Source organism: Ranitomeya variabilis, chromosome 7 (assembly GCF_051348905.1).
Source record: "Ranitomeya variabilis isolate aRanVar5 chromosome 7, aRanVar5.hap1, whole genome shotgun sequence".
NCBI classification, from domain to species: domain Eukaryota; kingdom Metazoa; phylum Chordata; class Amphibia; order Anura; family Dendrobatidae; genus Ranitomeya; species Ranitomeya variabilis.
In genome coordinates this window covers 240,723,556-240,748,584 of record NC_135238.1, presented here as the reverse complement: position 1 = coordinate 240,748,584, position 25,029 = coordinate 240,723,556, and the positions used below count along the sequence as shown (strand labels likewise).

The window sequence follows — 25,029 nt, the reverse complement described above, 5'->3', positions numbered from 1 at the left end:
ACTGCAGACAGGATCTTATCATGTATCTCTGTATACAGGGAGCTCCCCCTAGTGGTGGCTACAGACAGGATCTTATCATGTATCTCTGTATACAGGGAGCTCCTCCTAGTGGTGACTGCAGACAGGATCTTATCATGTATCTCTGTATACAGGGAGCTCCCCCTAGTGGTGGCTGCAGACAGGATCTTATCATATATCTCTGTATACAGGGAGCTCCCCCTAGTGGTGACTGCAGACAGGATCTTATCATGTATCTCTGTATACAGGGAGCTCCCCCTAGTGGTGACTGCAGACAGGATCTTATCATGTATCTCTGTATACAGGGAGCTCCCCCTAGTGGTGGCTGCAGACAGGATCTTATCATGTATCTCTGCATACAGGGAGCTCCCCCTAGTGGTGGCTGCAGACAGGATCTTATCATGTATCTCTGTATACAGGGAGCTCCCCCTAGTGGTGACTGCAGACAGGATCTTATCATGTATCTCTGTATACAGGGAGCTCCCCCTAGTGGTGGCTGCAGACAGGATCTTATCATGTATCTCTGTATACAGGGAGCTCCTCCTAGTGGTGGCTGCAGGCAGGATCTTATCATGTATCTCTGTATACAGGGAGCTCCCCCTAGTGGTGGCTGCAGACAGGATCTTATCATGTATCTCTGTATACAGGGAGCTCCCCCTAGTGGTGACTGCAGACAGGATCTTATCATGTATCTCTGTATACAGGGAGCTCCCCCTAGTGGTGACTGCAGACAGGATCTTATCATGTATCTCTGTACACAGGGAGCTCCCCCTAGTGGTGACTGCAGACAGGATCTTATCATGTATCTCTGTACACAGGGAGCTCCCCCTAGTGGTGGCTGCAGACAGGATCTTATCTTGTATCGCTGTATACAGGGAGCTCCCCCTAGTGGTGGCTGCAGACAGGATCTTAATCATGTATCTCTGTATACAGGGAGCTCCCCCTAGTGGTGACTGCAGACAGGATCTTATCATGTATCTCTGTATACAGGGAGCTCCCCCTAGTGGTGGCTGCAGACAGGGTCTTATCATGTATCTCTGTATACAGGGAGCTCCCCCTAGTGGTGGCTGCAGACAGGATCTTATCTTGTATCGCTGTATACAGGAAGCTCCCCCTAGTGGTGGCTGCAGACAGGATCTTATCATGTATCTCTGTATACAGGGAGCTCCCCCTAGTGGTGACTGCAGACAGGATCTTATCATGTATCTCTGTATACAGGGAGCTCCCCCTAGTGGTGGCTGCAGACAGGGTCTTATCATGTATCTCTATATACAAGGAGCTCCCCCTAGTGGTGACTGCAGACAGGATCTTATCATGTATCTCTGTATACAAGGAGCTCCCCCTAGTGGTGGCTGCAGACAGGATCTTATCATGTATCTCTGTATACAGGGAGCTCCCCCTAGTGGTGACTGCAGACAGGATCTTATCATGTATCTCTGTATACAGGGGGCTCCCCCTAGTGGTGGCTGCAGACAGGATCTTATCATGTATCTCTGTATACAGGGAGCTCCCCCTGATACGCTTACCTGGTATAGGCAGGCAGCTGTTCCCAGGAAAAAGGCAATGACACAGCTGACATCATCATCATTCTGCAATACAAAGTTTCACAATTAGTAAACTTACACATCTCACCCATAATGTATCACTGCTCCCATCATCTCTGACCTCAGGAGGAAACTGTCAGGTACAGTGGGATAGTGCGGCACAATGGGGCGGTACTATTTATGTCAGAGAGCAGCACGCACCCAGCTCCCAACATCCACAGTTCGGATTATTCTTACGTTGATTTGTCATATGTTTAATGTGGAAAGCTAAATCCGACCTCTTTGCCTGCAATACCTTAGTGTGTTCAGCAGGGGGCGCTGCGGCTGCGTGTCAGGAGCCGGATCTCTGTGTAATGGAGACGATTTACATATGAAGAGAGGAAAATATATAAGGACGCGATTGGCGCAGCGTGGCACCGAGCAGCCGCGGGTAATGACCCGCACTCGTCACCGTCTTTAATTGGTTCATTAAAGGCCTCCCGCGATCTCTGCTGATGCCAGGTGCACGCGCCAGTCAGGATTTCTGCGGAGGCCACGATTCAGCATCGCTCCAGATACGGGGCTGGAAAATGTGTTTCCTTTATGTTTATAGAGAAGACCCCTCCCCGGATTCTGGAAAGATGGGGGGCGGCAGACGAGGCGTCACATTAAGGAGGCGTCAACAGAGATGTCAGCACAGGCAGCTGCTGTTCTCTGCTATCTGCCAGGTGACACTGTTACCTTTACACCCCTCTACATTCTCCGTGATGGTGTGACATCATACCCCATGATGTCTCTATGGAGGACGCATGTTGTCAGCAATAAGTGACGGAGTCCACTGGGTCCCCACTCACTCCCTGTGCCCCCACTCACGTCCCACTCACTCCCCGCGCGCCCCACTCACACCCCGCGCGTCCCACTCACATCCCGTGCGCCCCCTCACTCCCCGCGTGTCCCACTCACATCCTGTGCGCCCCCTCACTCCCCGCGCGTCCCACTCACTCCCCGCGCGTCCCACTCACACCCCGCGCGCCCCACTCACACCCCGCGCGCCCCACTCACATCCCGTGCGCCCCCTCACTCCCCGCGCGTCCCACTCACATCCCGTGCGCCCCACTCACACCCCGTGCGCCCCCTCACTCCCCGCGTGTCCCACTCACATCCTGTGCGCCCCCTCACTCCCCGCGCGTCCCACTCACTCCCCACGCGTCCCACTCACACCCCGCGGCCCACTCACTCCTAGCGCGTCCCACTCACATCCCGTGCGCCCCCTCACTCCCCGCACGTCCCACTCACATCCCGTGCGCCCCCTCACTCCCCACACGTCCCACTCACACCCTGTGCGCCCACTCACACCCCGCGGCCCACTCACTCCTAGCGCGTCCCACTCACATCCCGTGCGCCCCCTCACTCCCCGCGCGTCCCACTCACATCCCGTGCGCCCCCTCACTCCCCGCACGTCCCACTCACATCCCGTGCGCCCCCTCACTCCCCGCGCGTCCCACTCACATCCCGTGCGCCCCCTCACTCCCCGCACGTCCCACTCACATCCCGTGCGCCCCCTCACTCCCCGCACGTCCCACTCACACCCTGTGCGCCCACTCACACCCCGCGGCCCACTCACATCCTGTGCGCCCCCTCACTCCCCGCACGTCCCACTCACATCCCGTACGTCCCACTCACATCCCGTGCACCCCCTCACTCCCCGCGCGTCCCACTCACATCCCGTGCGCCCCCTCACTCCCCGCGCGTCCCACTCACATCCCGTACGTCCCACTCACATCCCGTGCACCCCCTCACTCCCCGCGCGTCCCACTCACATCCCGTGCGCCCCCTCACTCCCCGCACGTCCCACTCACATCCCGTGCGCCCCCTCACTCCCCGCACGTCCCACTCACATCCCGTGCGCCCCCTCACTCCCCGCGCGTCCCACTCACATCCCGTGCGCCCCCTCACTCCCCGCACGTCCCACTCACACCCCGCGCTCCGTACCTGCAGGAGACTTTCCACAGAGTGGAACCCGCGAATGAGGTTGAGTCCAGCGCAGAGCAGACTGAGGAGGCCAGAGATTATCCCCGACAAGGTCAATGGCTCCAGCCGCTGGTGAGGAGCTGATGGGAGAGCAAGCAGGGTTAGACTGACAGCAATGACTGGCGATAAGGGAGAGCGGACACAGGACGGGCAGGCGCAGGATGGGCAGGGGCAGGCACAGGATGGGCGGGCACAGGATAGGCGGGCACAGACCAGGAAGGCACAGAACGGGCGGGCACAGACCAGGAAGGCACAGGACAGGCAGGCACAGGACGGGCGGGCACAGACCAGGAAGGCACAGGACAGGCGGGCACAGGACGGGTGGGCACAGACCAGGAAGGCACAGGACAGGCGGGCACAGGATGGGCGGGCACAGACCAGGAAGGCACAGGACAGGCGGGCACAGGACAGGCGGGCACAGGACGGGCGGGCACAGGACGAGCGGGCACAGGACGAGCGGGCACAGGACGAGCGGGCACAGGACGGGCGGGCACAGACCAGGAAGGCACAGGACGGGCGGGCACAGGACGGGCGGGCACAGGACGGGTGGGCACAGACCAGGAAGGCACAGGACAGGCGAGCACAGCACAGGCGGGCACAGGACAGGCGGGCAAAGACCAGGAAGGCACAGGACGGGCGGGCGGGCACGCAGAAAGAGTCCCTTTGTTTAATTCACTGAAGTGGAAGACAGTACCAATGGGGCTTCCAAACCCCCCCATAGGATCATCAATAAGCAAACGTGGCCTCAAGCCTGAATCCCTGCAGGATGTCTCAGGTGCCTGACCGTCCTCTCTGCAGCCCCTCGCACACAGGCGCACACAGTTTGGATGAGTGTGCATGTACTATTAATAAGGAGAGAGGAAGAAGGGCTGTCCGGCGGCCGCCATGTATATTAGTTGGTTGGTTGATCCCTCTGGCAGATATGACGGACATTATCCTTGGCTTCTAGGGTCTTTAGAGGAGGACGATGTCTTATTACATACGATTGGGTAGGTTGTACCGCCGTGAGGGAGACCCGGGGTCATGACAACACTGCCTGCACAGCCCCATGGTGAGAAGCTGCAGGATAATGGACCGGTGGTTACAGACTAAGGCAAAGAATCCCCCCTCGGTCGCTCACCTATCCCCTTGTAGGCCGGGTCTCTGCGGTGGTTGATCCCGTTCTCCAGGCCGAGCTCTTGCAGTGAGATCTGGTAGGGGGGCCGCAGGCGGATTTCTGTCTGCATGTCGGCCAGGTTCACCTTGGTGGTCAGTGACCGGGGGTTGTTGAACCTCTGCTTCGTCTTCTGTATGAAATTATCTGGAGGCGCAAAAATGTCCGAGGTAAAGTCTACGCTCACTATGGCGTCACCTCCCCTCCCGAGTCCTGCCGCCATGTTCTACAGCACTGTGCAAAAGTGGTAGGCAGGGAAGAAAAAGGAGGAGAAAGAAGGAGAAAGAAGCAGAAGGCAAAAAAGGCCCCGAAGCCCCAAGCCCACATCGCCCCGTCTGTCGTAGATCACAGAAGAGACCGAAGGATCCACCGAGCCTCATACACAGGAGATCCGGGGTCAGGTCTCCAAGATGTCTGGAGCAACGTCCTGCCGAGATCCTCTGTAACCAGATACTGATGATGGAGGTGACGGGCGGTCACCAGATACTGATGATGGAGATGACGGGCGGTCACCAGATACTGATGATGGAGGAGACGGGCGGTCACCAGATACTGATGATGGAGGTGACAGGCGGTTACCAGATACTGATGATGGAGGAGACAGGCGGTCACCAGATACTGATGATGGAGATGACGGGCGGTCACCAGATACTGATGATGGAGGAGACGGGCGGTCACCAGATACTGATGATGGAGGAGACGGGCGGTCACCAGATACTGATGATGGAGGAGACGGGCGGTCACCAGATACTGATGATGGAGGAGACGGGCGGTCACCAGATACTGATGATGGAGGTGACGTGCAGTCACCAGATACTGATGATGGAGGAGACGGGCGGTCACCAGATACTGATGATGGAGGTGACAGGCGGTTACCAGATACTGATGATGGAGGAGACGGGCGGTCACCAGATACTGATGATGGAGGAGACGGGCGGTCACCAGATACTGATGATGGAGGAGACGGGCGGTCACCAGATACTGATGATGGAGGAGACGGGCGATCACCAGATACTGATGATGGAGGAGACGGGCGGTCACCAGATACTGATGATGGAGGAGACGGGCGGTCACCAGATACTGATGATGGAGGAGACGGGTGGTCACCAGATACTGATGATGGAGGTGACGGGCAGTCACCAGATACTGATGATAGAGGCAACGGGCGGTCACCAGATACTGATGATGGAGGAGACGGGCGGTCACCAGATACTGATGATGGAGGAGACGGGCGGTCACCAGATACTGATGATGGAGGAGACGGGCGGTCACCAGATACTGATGATGGAGGTGACGGGCGGTCACCAGATACTGATGATGGAGGTGACGGGCGGTCACCAGATACTGATGATGGAGGTGACGGGCGGTCACCAGATACTGATGATGGAGGTGACGGGCGGTCACCAGATACAGTTATATGAAAAAGTTTGGCACCCCTATTAATCTTAAGCTTAATGTTTTATAAAAATTGTTTTTTTTTGCAGCAGCTATTTCAGTTCCATATATCTAATAACTGTTGGACACAGTAATGTTTCTGCCTTGAAATGAGGTTTATTGTACTAACAGAAAATGTGCAATCTGCATTCAAACTAAATTTGACAGGTGCATAAGTATGGGCACCTCACCAGAAAAGTGACATTAATATTTAGTAGATCCTCCTTTTGCAGAAATAACAGCCTCTAGTCGCTTCCTGTAGCTTTTAATGAGTTCCTGGACCCTGGATGAAGGTATTTTTGACCATTCCTCTTTACAAAACAATTCCAGTTCAGTTAAGTTTGATGGTCGCCGAGCATGGACAGCCCTCTTCAAATGATTCCACAGATGTTCAATGATATTCAGGTCTGGGGACTGGGATGGCCATTCCAGAACAGTGTAATTGCTCCTCTGCATGAATGCCTGAGTAGATTTGGAGCAGTGTTTTGGATCATTGTCTTGCTGAAAGATCCATCCTCTGCGTAACTTCAACATCGTCACTGATTCATGAACATTATTGTCAAGAATCTGCTGATACTGAGAGGAATCCATGCGTCCCTCAACTTAAACAAGATTCCCGGTGCCGGCATTGGCCACACAGCCCCAAAGCATGATGGAACCTCCACCAAATTTTACTGTGGGTAGCAAGTGTTTTTCTTGGAATGCTGTGTTTTTTTGCCGCCATGCATAACGCCTTTTTGTATGACCAAACAACTCAATCTTGGTTTCATCAGTCCACAGGACCTTCTTCCAAAAAGAAATTGGCTTCTCCAAATGTGCTTTTGCATACCTCAGCCGACTCTGTTTGTGGCGTGCTTGCAGAAACGGCTTCTTTCGCATCACTCTCCCATACAGCTTCTCCTTGTGCAAAGTGCGTTGTATAGTTGACCGATGCACAGTGACACCATCTGCAGCAAGTTGATGCTGCAGCTCTCTGGAGGTGGTCTGAGGATTGTCCTTGACTGATCTCACCATTCTTCTTCTCTGCCTTTCTGATGTTTTTCTTGGCCTGCCACTTCTGGCCTTAACAAGAACTGTACCTGTGTTCTTCCATTTCCTTCCTATGCTCCTCACAGTGGAAATTGACAGGTTAAATCTCTGAGACAGCTTTTTGTATCCTTCCCCTGAACAACTATGTTGAATAATCTTTGTTTTCAGATCATTTGACAGTTGTTTTGAGGAGCCCATGATGCCACTCTTCAGAGGAGATTCAAACAGGAGAACAACTTGCAAGTGGCCACTTTAAGTAGCTTTTCTCATGATTGCATACACCTAGCTATGAAGTTCAAAGCTCATTGAGGTTACAAAACCAAAAAAGTGCTTTAGTAAGTCAGTAAAAAGTAGGTAGGAGTATTTAAAACAAGAAAATGATAAGGGTGCCCATACTTATGCACCTGTCAACTTTTGTTTGAATGCAGATTGCACATTTTCTGTTAGTACAATAAACCTCATTTCAAGGCAGAAACATTACTGTGTCCAACAGTTATTAGATATATGAAACTGAAATAGCTGTTGCAAAAAAAACAATTTTTATAAAACATTAAGCTTAAGATTAATAGGGGTGCCATAACTTTTTCATATAACTGTACTGATGGAGGTGACGGGCGGTCACCAGATACTGATGGAGGAGACGGGCGGTCACCAGATACTGATGATGGAGGTGGCGGGCGGTCACCAGATACTGATGATGGAGGTGGCGGGCGGTCACCAGATACTGATGATGGAGGAGACGAGCGGTGACCAGATACTGATGATGGAGGTGACAGGCGGTCACCAGATACTGATGACGGAGAAGACGGGCGGTCACCAGATACTAATGACGGAGAAGACGGGCGGTCACCACATACTGATGATGGAGGTGACGGGCGGTCTTCAGATACGGATAATGGAGGAGACGGGCGATCATCAGATACGGATAATGGAGGAGACGAGCGGTGACCAGATACTGATGATGGAGGTGGCGGGTGGTCACCAGATACTGATGATGGAGGAGACGGGCGGTCACCAGATACTGATGATGGAGGAGACGAGCGGTGACCAGATACTGATGATGGAGGTGACAGGCGGTCACCAGATACTGATGACGGAGAAGACGGGCGGTCACCAGATACTAATGACGGAGAAGACGGGCGGTCACCACATACTGATGATGGAGGTGACGGGCGGTCTTCAGATACGGATAATGGAGGAGACGGGCGATCATCAGATACGGATAATGGAGGAGACGAGCGGTCACCAGATACTGATGACGGAGGAGACGGGCGGTCACCAGATACTGATGATGGAGGAGACGGGCGGTCACCAGATACGGATAATGGAGGAGACGAGCGGTCACCAGATACTGATGACGGAGGAGACGGGCGGTCACCAGATACTGATGATGGAGGAGACGGGCGGTATTCAGATACTGATGATGGAGGAGACGGGCGATCATCAGATACGGATAATGGAGGAGACGAGCGGTCACCAGATACTGATGACGGAGGAGACGGGCGGTCACCAGATACTGATGATGGAGGAGACGGGCGGTCACCAGATACTGATGATGGAGGTGACGGGTGGTCACCAGAAACTGATGATGGAGGTGACGGGCGGTCACCAGATACTGATGATGGAGGTGACGGGTGATTTACGTGCTTTTAAATCATCAGAGAGTCATATCACACAAAATAGTGAATAAATAACATTTCCCACATGTCTACTTTACATCAGCACAATTTTGGAAACAATTTTTTTTTGTTAGGAAGTTATAAGGGTTAAAAGTTGACCAGCGATTTCTCATTTTTACAACAAAATTAGCAAAACCATATTTTAGGGACCACATCACATTTGAAGTGACTTTGAGGGGTCTATATGACAGAAAATACCCAAAAGTGACACCATTCTAAAAACTGCACCCCCTCAAGGTGCTCATAACCACATTCAAGAAGTTTATTAACCCTTCAGGTGCTACATGAGAACTGAAGCAATGTGGAAGGAAAAAATGAACATTTAACTTTTTTCACAAAAAATGTACTTTAGACCCAAACTTTTTTATTTTCACAAGGGTAACAGGAGAAAATGGACCCCAAAATGTGTTGTGCAATTTCTCCCGAGAACACCAATACCCCATATGTGGGAGAAATCCACTGTTTGGGCGCACAGCAGGTCAAGGAAGGGAAAGAGCACAGTTTGACTTTTTGAACGCAAAATTGGCTGAAATCAAGAGCGAACACCATTTCCCATTTCGGGAGCCTCTGATGTACCTTAACAGTGGAAATCCCCCACAAGTGACCCCAATTTGGAAACCACACCCCTCAAGGATGTTATTCAGGGGTATAGTGAGCATTTCAAACCCACAGGTACGACACAGAATTTGATAACATTAGGTCGTCATATTGAATGTATCGTCTTTAGTGTTGAGGGAGTGCTCGCTACTCCAGTCTGCATCGGGTGCTCGGCTATGCACCGAACATCACGGGTGCGCGAGTGACATGCTCGAGTCCCTGCCCAGCAGGTTTTGCGTCTGTTAGACACCCAAAAAAAGCAATGCATTAATCCGAGATACTTCGTGCATACCAGACGACCCGATGCAAACTCGAGTAACGAGCACTTGAGCTCAACACTAGCATCATATCGCCATCATTTTTTTAACTTTTGAAAAAAACAAAACAATTCTAACCCGAACCATAACCCCAACACCAACCCCCAACACAACCCTAACTTAAACTCCAACCTGAACCACAACCCCAACCCTAACTCCAACCATAACACAACCCTAACCCCAACGCCAAACCAACCCCAACCATAACACAACCCGAACACCCAACACAACCCTAACTCCAACCCTAAACCAACTCCAACCTGAACCCCAACCCTAAATCCAACCATAACACAATACCAACCCCCAACACAACCCTAACTCCAACCCCAACTCGAACCACAACCCAAACCCTAACTCCAACCATAACATAACCCTAACCACAAAGTCAAACCAACCCCAACCATAACACAACCCAAAAACCCAACACAACCCTAACTCCAACCCTAAACCAACCCCAACCCTAACTCCAACCATAACACAATCCTAACCCCAACACAACCTGAACCCCCAACACATTCCTAATCCCAACAATAATCCCAACCCCAACACAACCCTAACCCCAACACAACCCTAACCCCAACACAACCCTAACCCCAACACAACCCTAACCCCAACACAACCCTAACCCCAACACAACCCTAACCCCAACACAACCCTAACCCCAACACAACCCTAACCCCAACACAACCCTAACCCCAACACAACCCTAACCCCAACACAACCCTAACCCCAACACAACCCTAACCCCAACACAACCCTAACCCCAACACAACCCTAACCCCAACACAACCCTAACCCCAACACAACCCTAACCCCAACACAACCCTAACCAGACTTCGTGCATACCCAACCACCCGATGCAAACTCGAGTAACGAGTACTTGCGCTTAACACTAGCATCATATTGTCACCATTTTTTAAACTTTTGAAAAAAAAAAAAATTCTAGCCCTAACACCAACCATAACCCCAACCATAACGCAACCCTAACCCTAACTACAACCTGTGAGATCATGCTACCCGAGTGGATTGAGGAAACTTGCTTGGCAATGAGATTAAAGCACTAAGGCACGGTTTCTCCACATAAACAGTCTATCCGGTTTATTAAACATCACAAACCGTATCACAAACAGTTCATTATTTACATCAATGGTACACATTAACCTCCGACAGTCTGTTCCAATGGCAGATACTTCTCTGCCCGTAACCCCCCTCCAGTCCACTCCAGGACATTCCAACACACAGGCCATGCACTCTGAACAGGTGACCCAAACCCTGGTCACATTATGTAGCTGTAACCACTCCCATAGGTGAGAGGTGTGTGGCTAGTTTGACCCTCCCAGCTCTCAAACTTGCCGTGCAAGCCTTCCTTTATAAACTATACAAGTACTTGTGGGACTACAGGTCCCAGAACAACAGTACTACAGGCATACAGCGCAGACTAACTCTGCGACACATACCAGCCATTTACAATCATGCCGGACACTGTTTCATTATCATCATAATTATGCCTCCAAGCACATCCTGAAGCGCACACAAAGCGCCCCTGGTTATAACATGGGTCACTGCACCACAAACCATAACACAACACTAACCCCAACTGTAACCACAACCCTAATGACAACCCAAACCCCCAACACAATCCTAACCACGACACTAACCCCAACACAACCCTAACCCCAACGATAATCCCAACCCCAACACAACCCTAACCTCAACACAACCCTAACCCCAACCAAAACCCTAACCCCAATACAACCCTCCGGTGTATAAGAAAGACGTAGCTGAACTGGAGCGGGTGCAGAGAAGAGCGACCAAGGTTATTAGAGGACTGGGGGGTCTGCAATACCAAGATAGGTTATTACACTTGGGGCTATTTAGTTTGGAAAAACGAAGACTAAGGGGGAGATCTTATGTTAATGTATAAATATATGAGGGGACAGTACAAAGACCTTTCTGATGATCTTTTTAATCATAGACCTGAGACAGGGACAAGGGGGCATCCTCTACGTCTGGAGGAAAGAAGGTTTAAGCATAATAACAGACGCGGATTCTTTACTGTAAGAGCAGTGAGACTATGGAACTCTCTGCCGTATGATGTTGTAATGAGTGATTCATTAATTAAATTTAAGAGGGGACTGGATACCTTTCTGGAAAAGTATAATGTTACAGGGTATATACACTAGATTCCTTGATAAGGCGTTGATCCAGGGAACTAGTCTGATTGCCGTATGTGGAGTCGGGAAGGAATTTTTTTCCCCATGGTGGAGTTACTCTTTGCCACATGGGTTTTTTTTTGCCTTCCCCTGGATCAACATGTTAGGGCATGTTAGGTTAGGCTATGGGTTGAACTAGATGGACTTACAGTCTTCCTTCAACCTTAATAACTATGTAACTATGTAACTATGTAACCCTATCCCCAACCTTAACCATAACCCTAATCCCAACCCAACCCTAATCAAAACCCGAACCCCCAACACAACCCTAACCACGACCCTAACCCCAACACAACCCTAACCCCAATGATAATCCCAACCCCAACACAACCCTAACCTCAACACAACCCTAAACCCAACCAAAACCCTAACCCCAATACAACCCTATCCCCAACCTTAACTATAACCCTAATCCCAACCCAACCCTAATCCCCAACACAATCCTAATCCAACCCTAACACAACCCCACCCTAACACAATGGTAACCCTAACATAACCATAACCCCAAACCTAACATACCTGTAAAGCCAACTCTAACAAAACCCTAAACACAACCGCAACATAACAGTAACCCCAACCCTAACCCCTGACAATTTTTTTATTTTATAATTTTTATCTAACTATGGGGGATTTGATTTACTATTTTTTTTATTTTAATCACTGTGATAGGATCTATCACAGTGATCAAAAGAAACCAATAGGAAAAGATCCCTATTGTTGCCAAGTACTGGCTGGCAGATCTCGGCATGCGCCAGCCATTTTTTACCAGGAAGATGACGCTGAGAGCTGGGGGACAGAGCAGGAGGGTGCGGGGATGGCGGAGGTATCATTTCTCTCTTCTCTGATATGTTAGATCATATCAGAGGAGAGAGAAATTTTAAATCAGACTCTTTTTTGTGATCGCTGCGAATAATGGCGATCAAGTAACAAGGGACCGTAAAAACTGGCCATGATCATGTTCTCCAGGGTCTCAGCTATCCCCAGTAGCTAAGACCCTGGAGATTTTCCAATGCTGGGGGTGCTACAGCCTTATTTCTCAGCGCTGATAAAAGGCTTATCATTGGCGGTCGTCAAGGATAAAGGCCCCGTCTCACATAGCGAGATCGCTGCTGAGTCACAAGTTTTGTGACGCAACAGCGACCTCAGTAGCGATCTCGCTATGTGTGACACGTACCAGCGATCAGGCCCCTGCTGCGAGATCGCTGGTCGTGTCGGAATGGCCTGGACCTTTTTTTTGGTCGTTGAGGTCCCGCTGACATCGCTGAATCGGTGTGTGACACGGATTCAGCGATGTCTTCACTGGTAACCAGGGTAAACATCGGGTTGCTAAGCGCAGGGCCGCGCTTAGTAACCCGATATTTACCCTGGTTACCAGCGTAAAAGTAAAAAAAAAAAAAAACGTACATGCTCACATTCCGGTGTCCTTCAGGTCCCTTGCAGTCTGCTCTTCCCGCTCTGACTGACTGCCGGCCGGAAAGTAAGAGCAGAGCACAGCGGTGACGTCACCGCTGTGATCTGCTTTCACTTTACGGCGGCACTCAGTCAGAGCGTGAAGCAGACGGCAAGGGACCTGAAGGACACCGGAATGTGAGCATGTACGGTTTGTTTTTTTTACATTTTACGCTGGTAACCAGGGTAAATATCGGGTTACTAAGCGCGGCCCTGCGCTTAGCAACCCGATGTTTACCCTGGTTACCTGGTTACCCGGGGACCTCAGCATCGTTGTCTGTATCGCTGCAGCGTCGCTGTGTGTGACGGGGCCTTAAGTCGTTCGACTTTCTACCATTTGTTGCGATTTGCAAAGAAGGCTCCAATTCAGACATGAGCACAGCCCCTCCGACCGCTCTGCAGGGTGTTCCCTATTGTGAGCCCCATTGGGGACAGCGATAACAATGTGTGCAAACTGTAAAGCGCTGCGTAATATGTTAGCGCTATATAAAAATAAAGATTATTATTATTATTATTATTCCCGGCTCCGTATTCACCAGGCGGCAATGTATCGCCCTCGCAACCTTCACCAACGAACATATTATTTTCATGGCAGCAGCATTACTGAAGGGTTAATGTCAGAGTAAGAAAGATGCAGGAATGTAAGCGCAGCGCCCGGATTATATACAACCGTCACTAAACCTTTAGCTAAGAACATCTTATACTCCAGTCACATCCAAAGCTGCATTCACCATTGCACACTTGTTCTGACATCACATAAGAATGACGTTCAAAGATTCACTAAGGGAGCATCTTACAGAAAAACTACATCCCCCACAATGCAATGCAGCAGGAGCCGGAATCCGCTGCCAGCGCTGCTCCTGTGCGGCTGCCACAATGAGATGTAAATGGAGAACAAGTGTGGGGAAAAAGGAGAGAAAACTCAGGCAGGACATGAGGGGTGGTGGATGATGGGAGTTCTCTCCTCCCTGAAATTACACCACAGTCAGGAACTTGGCATGATAAATAATGAACTGAGTCGTCCCCCGAGGAGCACCGCCCTCTCCCCAACCCACCGAGGAACATGGGCTCCCACCCCCGAGGAGAAGCACCATCTCCCCTATCCACTCAGGGAGACACGCTCCCCACCCCCGAGGAGCAGCACCCTCTTCCCCACACGAGGATCACAGCCCCCCGCCCCCCAGGAGCACCGCCCCTCCCTCACCCACTGAGGAACATGGGCTTCCCGCCCCCGAGGTGCAGCTCCCTCTCTCTCCCCCCCACCGAGGAACACAGCCCTTCCCCCCGAAGCACACCACCTACTCCCGCACCCCCAGGAGCACAAACCCACCCTCCTGCCCGGGGAGCAGAGCTGCTGCTACCTGCAAGACCCAGCAGCACCTATCACCCGATCGATCTCTCACCAAACTCGATGAAGGAGTACGGCCGGATGGCGGCGTTGATGTGACCCATCTCGTAGGTGCTGATGAACTCTCTCTGCAGCTCATCCAGGAAGCAGAAGGCGAGGACGCCGGGGAAATGCTCCGAACACAACATCATGTAGCTGACGCCCAGCGAGCTGATGAAGCTGCAACAACACGAAGCATCGCTGGTTAATCACAGTGAGCAGTTATCTGCAGCCCGAGGAGAAGATGCTAAACTACAACTCCCAGCAGGCCCAGACCACCGCACACTGGGGGGTGCCGATGGGAGACCAGCAATGTAAATATCAATACTACACGGCTGACCTTACACACCGAGGACGAGTCAGCGACCAGGAGCTGCTGACAGTCTAAAGGTACCTTCACACGAAGCGACGCTGCAGCGATAGCGACAACGATGCCGATCGCTGCAGCGTCGCTGTTTGATCGCTGGGGAGCTGTCACACAGACCGCTCTCCAGCGACCAACGATGCCGAGGCCCCCGGGTAACCAGGGTAAACATCGGGTTGCTAAGCGCAGGGCCGCGCTTAGTAACCCGATGTTTACCCTGGTTACCAGCGTAAAAGTAAAAAAAACAAACAGTACATACTCACCTGCGCGTCCCCCAGCGTCTGCTTCCTGACACTGACTGAGCTCCGGCCCTAACAGCACAGCGGTGACGTCACCGCTGTGCTGCACTTTCACTTTAGGCCCGGCGCTCAGTAAGTGTCAGGAAGCAGACGCTGGGGGACGCGCAGGTGAGTATGTACTGTTTGTTTTTTTACTTTTACGCTGGTAACCAGGGTAAACATCGGGTTACTAAGCGCGGCTCTGCGCTTGGTAACCCGATGTTTACCCTGGTTACCAGTGTAAAACATCGCTGGTATCGTTGCTTTTGCTTTCAAACACAACGATACACGGCGATTAGACGACCAAATAAAGTTCTGGACTTTATTCAGCGACCAGCGACATCACAGCAGGATCCTGATCGCTGCTGCGTGTCAAACTAAACGATATCGCTAGCCAGGACGCTGCAACGTCACGGATCGCTAGCGATATCGTTACAAAGTCGTTTCGTGTGAAGGTACCTTAAGTCCTGGGCGACAATCACCGCAGATCAGGGGCCCCTTGTTGCCGCTTTCTGACTGTGCCCCTTAGGCTTGAACATGAGGCCATGGCGCCAGTCAGAGCACGGGAAAGGAGAACCCCGATGTGGCAGTCAGTGGGGCCCTACACGGGGCCCGACATCTATTACACGCCTGTGATAAAGCCGACCCCTGATGCTGCACACACGTCAGCCGTGCCGCAGATCTGCAGAGAAGCCCCGTCACTCCTGGGACGATTCCTGCGCAGGATCTGTATAAATAAGGAGGTTTTCTCCTGGGAGCCGTCATAAATCCGAGTAGAGGTTTTTGCTGTGGGTGACAACAGAGGCAGAAACCTCATTCACCTGCATGGGATCATTTCCATCATCTATTTTGAAACATGTGGCCCCTGGTGGCTGCAGGATCTGGGGCCCCAGCTACTCACTGGACGTGGTGCGGGCCTCTCTTCATGGTGCAACGGTCCGGGAGCTGCTCCAGTTTTCGGGACAGCACCTTCAGGTATTTCTTGGTCTCCTGCACGGACATGTTCTGCTCGTGGTCAGTGGAGGCCGATAGTGGGAGTCCATCTCTCGCTCGGACCACGGAGGCAAACAGAATGATGGACATTTCCAGCAGAGTGTGGTCTATAAGGACAGAGAAAGAGCAGAGGGTTAACGATCACAGGTCACATGACAGCGGACGCTAAACTACGCCTCCTATGGTTACACTGGATCAGTCATGTGACGGATGACATCACCCAGACCGCTACAAGCAGAGTGACATCACTGACCGCAGCGGTGAGCCCACATTTCACGCTGCCTCTGTGGCCGGGACCCTCAGGGTTTGGGCCCCAATTATCTCTACTCCTAGAATGGATACAAGTTGTATTCTAAAGAGAATAAAAAGTAACAAAAACTCCTCAGAGCAAAATACAGATGTCCGTTACATCAGGAGCCGGAGGTCCCCCCGGAGCAGCGCTCACATACAGCAGCTAACGGGGAATCTGCACCGTGAGGGACGAGGGAGGCACCATTTAGATTTATTAAGTTCAGGCCCAATATATTATCCAGACCTCCCTCTCCCCCTGAACTGTGGCCCCCAAGCATGAGATAAATACACAATTCCTCAAAAGAACAGGACTTTGCCATATGACCAGAGAATTAGAGGCCACGTGTTAATGGAGGTGAGGAGGAGCAGAGCCAAGACCCTGCTGTCCCTTGTGCAAGGCGGCCAGCTATCAATGGAAGCCCTAGATGGAGGCACCGACACCTAGAGATGAATTATGAGAGCACCGTGCATCTCAGGTTTATGTCCGCTATACCACCAGAACCCTGGGAGCCCCCTGCACGCACCCCAGCGTCTCATCTTCCTCTAGCAGTCCTGGATACTGAGCCATCGAGACCGGCCCTCCAGAACCACTTAACCGACCCGAGTTTGGACTGTCCATATCGGTCCAGCCCCAACGAACCCGTTGAGACGTCAGTCGTCCCGTTTGGACCTCTCACTAGGAAGTTATGACCCATCCTAGATATTGGGAATTATTTCAGCTAGGCGGTTAGGGGAGGAGAATTCAGTCCAGACCCGGAGGGGCGGTGCGAATATGGGAGGGGGGTGAGCTAGGGGTTAAAAGCTGGATACACACCTTTAGCCAGTGTCATTGTTCTACTATAGAAGACCTGTGGACTCGGCGCTTCCCTGGATCCACATGTTACAAGGACCAGTAAAGTGACACATACAGCTAACTGCAATCCCAACCTGCACCCTCCCTTTATCTGCACCTCTGGCTGTAAATTGTGTATAATATTCTGTATATATTTGTATTATCTAGTGAGCTCTTTCGGGAATAAAAATATCAATTAATTTGTGCTGCTCTTTTATCTCGAATCCTGATTTCCCACGTGCGTGAGTCCGGCTAGCGGCTAGTACTTACACGCTACCTGGGGTTGGTTTCTGACCCGATATAAGCTTGTTAACAGACCGGGCTTGCATCTAACGAGTAATGTTAAAAGAAAATCTCAAAGATACAACGCACATAAGATACAAAGCCCCTGGTGTATAGGGTGTACAGGACCCCGGCATGGATGAGGAAGGCAGGACTGAGAGGTGACTCAGAATGTCCCAGGTGTGGTGAGGAAGGCGCTGATCTGCTACATATGATGTGGTCGTGTGCTCGCCTACAACCCTTATGGGTGAAGGTGCGTAACTTGATCCAGGAGGTGACAGGAGTAGATGTGGTGCGTAACCCGCTGACTTGCCTTTTGGGTTGTTTGGATGATACTGATACGGATGAATGTGGAAGGCTGACTATCGAAAGATTGTTGTATGCTGCGAGAAAGCTTATCGCAATGCACTGGTTGGATGAAAAACCGCCAGGGAAAAAGGAATTTATCAACAAGATAAATTTTATTGTCCTTATGGAAAGAAATATCTACAGTAAGAGAGGTCAGAATACAAAATGTGAAAATGTGTGGGGTGGATGGATGGATTACCCAGGTGTGGCGTCTGCCGAGTTACTGCAGAGTAGAATGGGGGTCGTGTAGTTGATTCTGGGGGGACTCCTACATGTACAGGCGTGTTTTTGTAAAGCTTGTTATCTTTTCTCAAGAGGTGATGTTGGTAGATGGTTGTATTGGATAATGGGCAAGAGATTGGGGGAAGGGAGAGGGGGTTGGCTAGGTGGTAAGGGTGTTGTTTAGTAAAATGAAAATATATTACCAGGTCATGTATCTAATGTACGGTATTTGTCTGGAAATTGTATTGGACTGTGTTAATAAAAAATACATGATTTTAAAAAAAAGGTACAAAGCCACATATTAATTCAGGCAATTATAGGAATACAATGATCCTATGTGCTTACATGGACAAAATCATTGGACATAATCGGTGAACAAAACAAAGAACGAAGAAAATAACTGAGAACAAGAGTCCACATATATAGTGAATAATAACTTTATTATATAGGTGAAACAAACCATTATGGCAAAGGTGGGGGAACACCAGAAGAACTAGGACACATCACAACGAGGAACTAGTGGCAGCATACCATTCTGGTGTTATTGGGGGGGTCCTGGCAGTGACGGATCAGAGGTTTATATATACACTGCTTAAAAAAATAAAGGGAACACTTACACAACAGAATCTAACTCCAAGTAGTCCATGAGCCGGGCCAGATATCGGTACCACCCGGAGTGACTAATTTTCTTTGGTATTTTTAGGTAGATGCATGTCTGTAGTTTATTTTTTGATATGATAGCCCTTACATATACGTAGCTTATTAACCCCTTCAGCCCTAGGCCTATTTGTACCCAAGTGCCTAAGCCAATCTGACCTGTGCCACTTCATGGGCTAATAACTTTGGAACGCTTTCACCTATCCAAGCCATTCTGAGATTGTTTTCTCGTGACATATTGTACTTCACGTCAGTGCTAAATGGGAGTCAATATATTTTACCTTTCTATATAAAAAAATGCTAAATATTCGGAAATTTTGGAAAAATCGGCAATTTTTTAACTTTGAAATTCTCTGCTTTTTACAAAAATACTGATACCCCCCATAATAGTTATTAATTTACACTCCCCACATGTTTACTTCATATTGGCATCATTTTGAAAATGAAACCTTATTGTTTTACGACGTAATAGGGCTTATAGTTTTATGCGCAATTTTTCACATTTACAGCAAAACCCACTTTTCAAAGGACCAAGTCACTTCTGAAGTCACTTTAAGGGGCTTACATAACAGAAACCACCCATAAATTACCCCATTTTGCAAACTACACCCCTCAAGCTGTTCAAAACTCATTTTTAAAAACTGTTAACCCTTTAGGTGTTCCACAGGAATTTTAGCAGAATGAAGGCGAAATTTCAAAATTTCATTTTTTTTCCAGATATTACATTGTAATCCAATTTTACCTGCAACCTAGCAAGGGTTAACGGCAAACCCAAACTTGGTTACCCTAATTCTGCAGTTTATAGAAACACCCCACATGTACTCGTAAACTAAAGTATGGGCACACAGCACAGCTCAACACGGAAGGAGCGCTATGTGGTTTTTGGGTGGCGGATTCACTGGAAGAAATCTAGGGGGCCATGTCACATTTGAAGGCTGCCTGAGGTACCCCCACAGTGGAAACCCCAAAAAGTGACCCTATTTTGGAAACTACACCCCCAAGGAATCTTTTAGGGGGTATAGTGACCACTTTGACCCAACCAGTGTTTCACAGTAGTTGGAAACACTTGGTTGAGAAAATGGAAAAAGTGCATTTTTTACATGAAGGTGTCATTTTAGGCTCATTTTTTTATTTTTAAGAGGTGTACCAGCAAAAAATGCACCCCACTATTTGTTCACCAATCTCTCCCGAACACAACAACACCCGATATGTTGTCGTACACTGCAGTATTGGGGAACGGCAGGCCTCGGAAGGGAAGGAGCGCCAAATGACTTTTGGAGTGCAAATTTTACTGGAAGAAATCTAGGGGGCTATGTCACATTTGAAGACACCCTGAGGTGCCCCAACACACGCACACACACTGACACATACACGTTCTGTGCTGAACAGGACTCTCCGGTCTTCTCTGCAGAGCTCCTATCTCCCTCTGTAGAGGCTGACACCTCCCAGGCAGAGCAGTGAGACTACACAAGCTGGTCTATGAAGCACTTATGAGGCTTGCTTGGAAAAACTTCCTTCCATGGCTAGAAGAAAACCATGCAAGGGACCTTCACCATCTGGATGAAACACTGAAGAACATCACAAACTTTCGCATCAGTGTGTCGCAGGGATCCTTCGAAAAGCTCTTGGATAATGAATCTTGCACACTTACCCTGAAGCTCTTTCAAGTTTATCTTGAGACCCTCAGAAATGAACAACTCTCAGCATTCTGGATGTCATACTTGGACATGGTCGAGACCATGCTGGCCCTGGTTCGAGCTTCAAGAGAAGGCAACTGGATGCTTCACCTAGGAGCAATCCGACAGATGATACCATGGTGTTTTGCCTATGACAAGGTCAACTATGCCCGATACCTAACCTATTACTATGCCACAATGTCTCGGCTGCCCATAGAACACCCAGAGGTCCATGAATACTTCATGCAAGGTGGCTTTTCGGTCCAGATCGGTAGCAAGAATCCTTTTGGACGAATTCCTGTGGACCAGACCATTGAAGAGACAATCAACAAAGACACCCAGACACCAGGGGGCACAAAAGGCTTCAGCCTCAAAGTTGGAGCTGTTTCCAGGTTCTACCTGACATCAGAGTACCGCAGTATGTACTTGAGGCAGCTGAGGGCCCTGGTAGGCCAACAATATACTGACTTCAGCCATTCAGACCTACAGGTGTCTAGGATTAGAAGAGATGAAGCCGATGTCCAATCTTTCGTTCAACTGCTGGAGACAGGTTGGGTGAACCCCTTCAACAAAGAGCATAATGGTGAACTTATCAGTTTGTCAACAGCGACTGTAGCACCACCAGATGTAGCCAAAGACCTTCAAGGGGCATACAGTATAGGAGAGGATGCATATCAAACATTCAAGGATGAGCGTTTGGGTACCGATAAGCCAACTACATTGTTTCATGACAAGATGACGAAGAACAAACTTAAAACGTTCTCTAACATCCAAATGAAGACACGCAGACAAGGTCTTGGCAAGGAGGTAATTTTGAAGGCTGACAGAAACCTATTTGGCCAGATGATACTTGTAGCTGAGAACAGAAAGCTACAAATGAGTGATGTCTTGACTCATCCCCTGGGTCCATTGCCATGGGCACTTGCCAATGGTGATGGGTCTATCCGCAAGACCAACAAGGCTGCCCTCGCAAGGGAGTTGGAGAGGAATGCTCGTCCTGCAGAAGTGATCCCCGAGCCCTCTGCAACCATCATTGATGGGATGAGCCTGGTTCAGAAACTGAAGGGAAACAATGCAACATTTGGCCAGCTAGCAGGCACAGCAATGAGTCGCGCTATCCATGAGGGTGCTAAGAGCAAGCGCATTGATATTGTCTTTGACGTCTACAAGGAGACATCCATCAAAGATACAGAAAGAGTCAACAGATATGAAGGCACAGGGATCCATTTCAAGAACATTCAACATGGGCACAACATCCAGCAGTGGAAAAAGCTTCTAAGTAGTTCCTCCAACAAGGCAAGTCTCATAAAGTTTCTGGTAGAAGAATGGAAGGCGAAACACCACAGGGAGAAGCTTGAGGAGAAGGAGCTGTATGTCACATGTGAGCAGCTCTGCTTTAAGATCACCAAAGAACAGTGGGAAGAGGCTGCTGACCTTAAGTCAAATCAAGAAGAAGCAGACAAACGCCTCCTTCTCCATGCTCTTCATGCAGCAGAATCTGGTTACAAGTCGGTCATCATCACTTCGGAGGATACTGATGTCATGGTCCTGTGTCTGGGCATGTGCCACAAAATCCCATCCCACCTGTTCCAGAAATGCGGTACACAGAACCGGACAAGATTCCTGGATATCACCACTCTGAGCCGAACATTGGGAGGCAGCGTATGTGATTCATTGATTGGTATGCATGCATTTACAGGCTGTGACACCGTCAGTGCATTCGCTGGCCGTGGGAAGATGACGACACTCAAGCAGTTGAAGATGAACAAGACATACCAGGATGCCTTTCAGGAAGTTGGTCGTTCATGGGAAGTGTCTACCGAACTTTTTGAGAAGTTACAGGAAATCACCTGCCACATGTACCTGCCAACTACCCAAACAACTGAGGTAAACAGGCTCCGTTATCAGCTGTTCTGTGCCAGACGTGGAGTGGTAGAGTCAAGTCAACTCCCTCCTTGCCAGGACTGCCTTTTCATGCATGCACTGCGTGCAAACTACCAGGCTGCGATCTGGAGGAGAAGTCTGCAGAGCCAGCCATGGGTTGCAAACCCAACAGACTGCGGTTGGATGATAGATAACGACGGAAAGCTTGTTGTCAAGTGGATGCAAGGGGCACCAGCACCAGAAGCTATTATACAGCTACTGTCCTGCAAGTGTGTGCGGTCATGTGAACTTCCTCAGTGTACTTGCCTCAGCAATGGCCTGAAGTGCACAGACATGTGCAGATTACAGACATGCCAGAACAAGGGTACTGAAGACGAGCCAGTAGAACAACAGTCAGATTCAGAGTCCGATGTTGAAGATATTATGGAGTAACATATATATATATATATATATATATATATATATATATATATATATATATATATATATATATATATATATATATATATATATATATATATATATGCACATGACATGTTCAGTGTGTATTTACATAACTTGGATTAAATTTTGTTACAAATACTACATCTAGTCACTCCGGGTGGTACCGATATCGTCATATTTGGTTCTTGGCTCATGCTAAAATTCCTGTGGAACACCTAAAGGGTTAACAGTTTTTAAAAATGAGTTTTGAACAGCTTGAGGGGTGTAGTTTGCAAAATGGGGTAATTTATGGGTGGTTTCTGTTATGTAAGCCCCTTAAAGTGACTTCAGAAGTGACTTGGTCCTTTGAAAAGTGGGTTTTGCTGTAAATGTGAAAAATTGCGCATAAAACTATAAGCCCTATTACGTCGTAAAACAATAAGGTTTCATTTTCAAAATGATGCCAATATGAAGTAAACATGTGGGGAGTGTAAATTAATAACTATTATGGGGGGTATCAGTATTTTTGTAAAAAGCAGAGAATTTCAAAGTTAAAAAATTGCCGATTTTTCCAAAATTTCCGAATATTTAGCATTTTTTTATATAGAAAGGTAAAATATATTGACTCCCATTTAGCACTGACGTGAAGTACAATATGTCACGAGAAAACAATCTCAGAATGGCTTGGATAGGTGAAAGCGTTCCAAAGTTATTAGCCCATGAAGTGGCACAGGTCAGATTGGCTTAGGCACTTGGGTACAAATAGGCCTAGGGCTGAAGGGGTTAATAAGCTACGTATATGTAAGGGCTATCATATCAAAAAATAAACTACAGACATGCATCTACCTAAAAATACCAAAGAGAATTAGTCACTCCGCTTGGTACCGATATCGTCAAATTTGGTTCTTGGCTCATGGACTAAAGTGAATCAAACTTCTGTGAAATCAAACTGTCCACTTAGGAAGCAACACTGATTGACAATCACTTTCACACACTGTTGTGCAAGTGGAATAGATAACAGATGGAAATTACTGGCAATTATCAAGACCCCCTCAATAAAGGAGTGGTTCTGCAGGTGGGGACCACAGACCACATCTCGGTACCAATGCTTTCTGGCTGATGTTTTGGTCACTTTTGAATGTTGGTTGTGTTTTCACACTTGTGGTAGCATGAGACGGACTCTACAACCCACACAAGTGGCTCAGGTAGTGCAGCTCATCCAGGATGGCACATCAGTGCGAGCTGTGGCAAGAAGGTTTGCTGTGTCTGTCAGCGTAGTGTCTAGAGGCTGGAGGCGCTACCAGGAGACAGGCCAATACACCAGGAGACGTGGAGGGGGCCGTAGGAGGGCAACAACCCAGCAGGAGGACCGCTACTTCAGCCTTTGTGCAAGGAGGAATAGGAGGAGCACTGCCAGAGCCGTGCAAAATTACCTCCAGCAGGCCACAAATGTGCATGTGTCTGCACAAACGGTTAGATACCGTCTCCATGAGGATGGTCTGAGTGCCCTGACGTCCACAGATGGGGGTTGCGCTCACAGCCCAACACCGTGTAGGATGCTTGGAATTCACCACTGGTGCCCGGTGCTCTTCACAGATGAAAGCAGGTTCACACTGAGCACATGTGACAGACATGACAGTCTGGAGACGCCGTGGAGAGTGATCTGCTGCCTGCAACATCCTTCAGCATGACCGGTTTGGCAGTGGGTCAGTAATGGTGTGGGGTGGCATTTCTTTGGAGGGCCGCACAGCCCTCCATGTGCTCGCCAGAGGTAGCCTGACTGCCATTAGGTACCGAGATGAGATCCTCAGACCCCTTGTGAGACCATATGCTGGTACGGTTGGTCCTGGGTTCCTCCTAATACAGGACAATGCCAGACCTCATGTGGCTGGAGTGTGTCAGCAGTTCCTGCAAGATGAAGGCATTGAAGCTATGGACTGGCCCACCCG

At 49.5% G+C, this 25,029-nt stretch overlaps 1 protein-coding gene across 1 annotated transcript in view; it reads right to left on the bottom strand.

The window, feature by feature from the left end:
• Positions 1-25,029, bottom strand: part of SEC22A (SEC22 homolog A, vesicle trafficking protein) — a 40,339-nt gene that overhangs the window by 2,090 nt on the left and 13,220 nt on the right. The window contains exons 2-6 of the mRNA XM_077273312.1: positions 16,374-16,572; positions 14,847-15,010; positions 4,693-4,872; positions 3,534-3,652; positions 1,545-1,607 (exon numbers count right to left, since the gene is read on the bottom strand). Coding sequence (XP_077129427.1) covers positions 1,545-1,607; positions 3,534-3,652; positions 4,693-4,872; positions 14,847-15,010; positions 16,374-16,555 — 708 coding nt within the window. The 5' untranslated portion in view covers positions 16,556-16,572. The remainder of the gene's footprint in view (positions 1-1,544; positions 1,608-3,533; positions 3,653-4,692; positions 4,873-14,846; positions 15,011-16,373; positions 16,573-25,029) is intronic.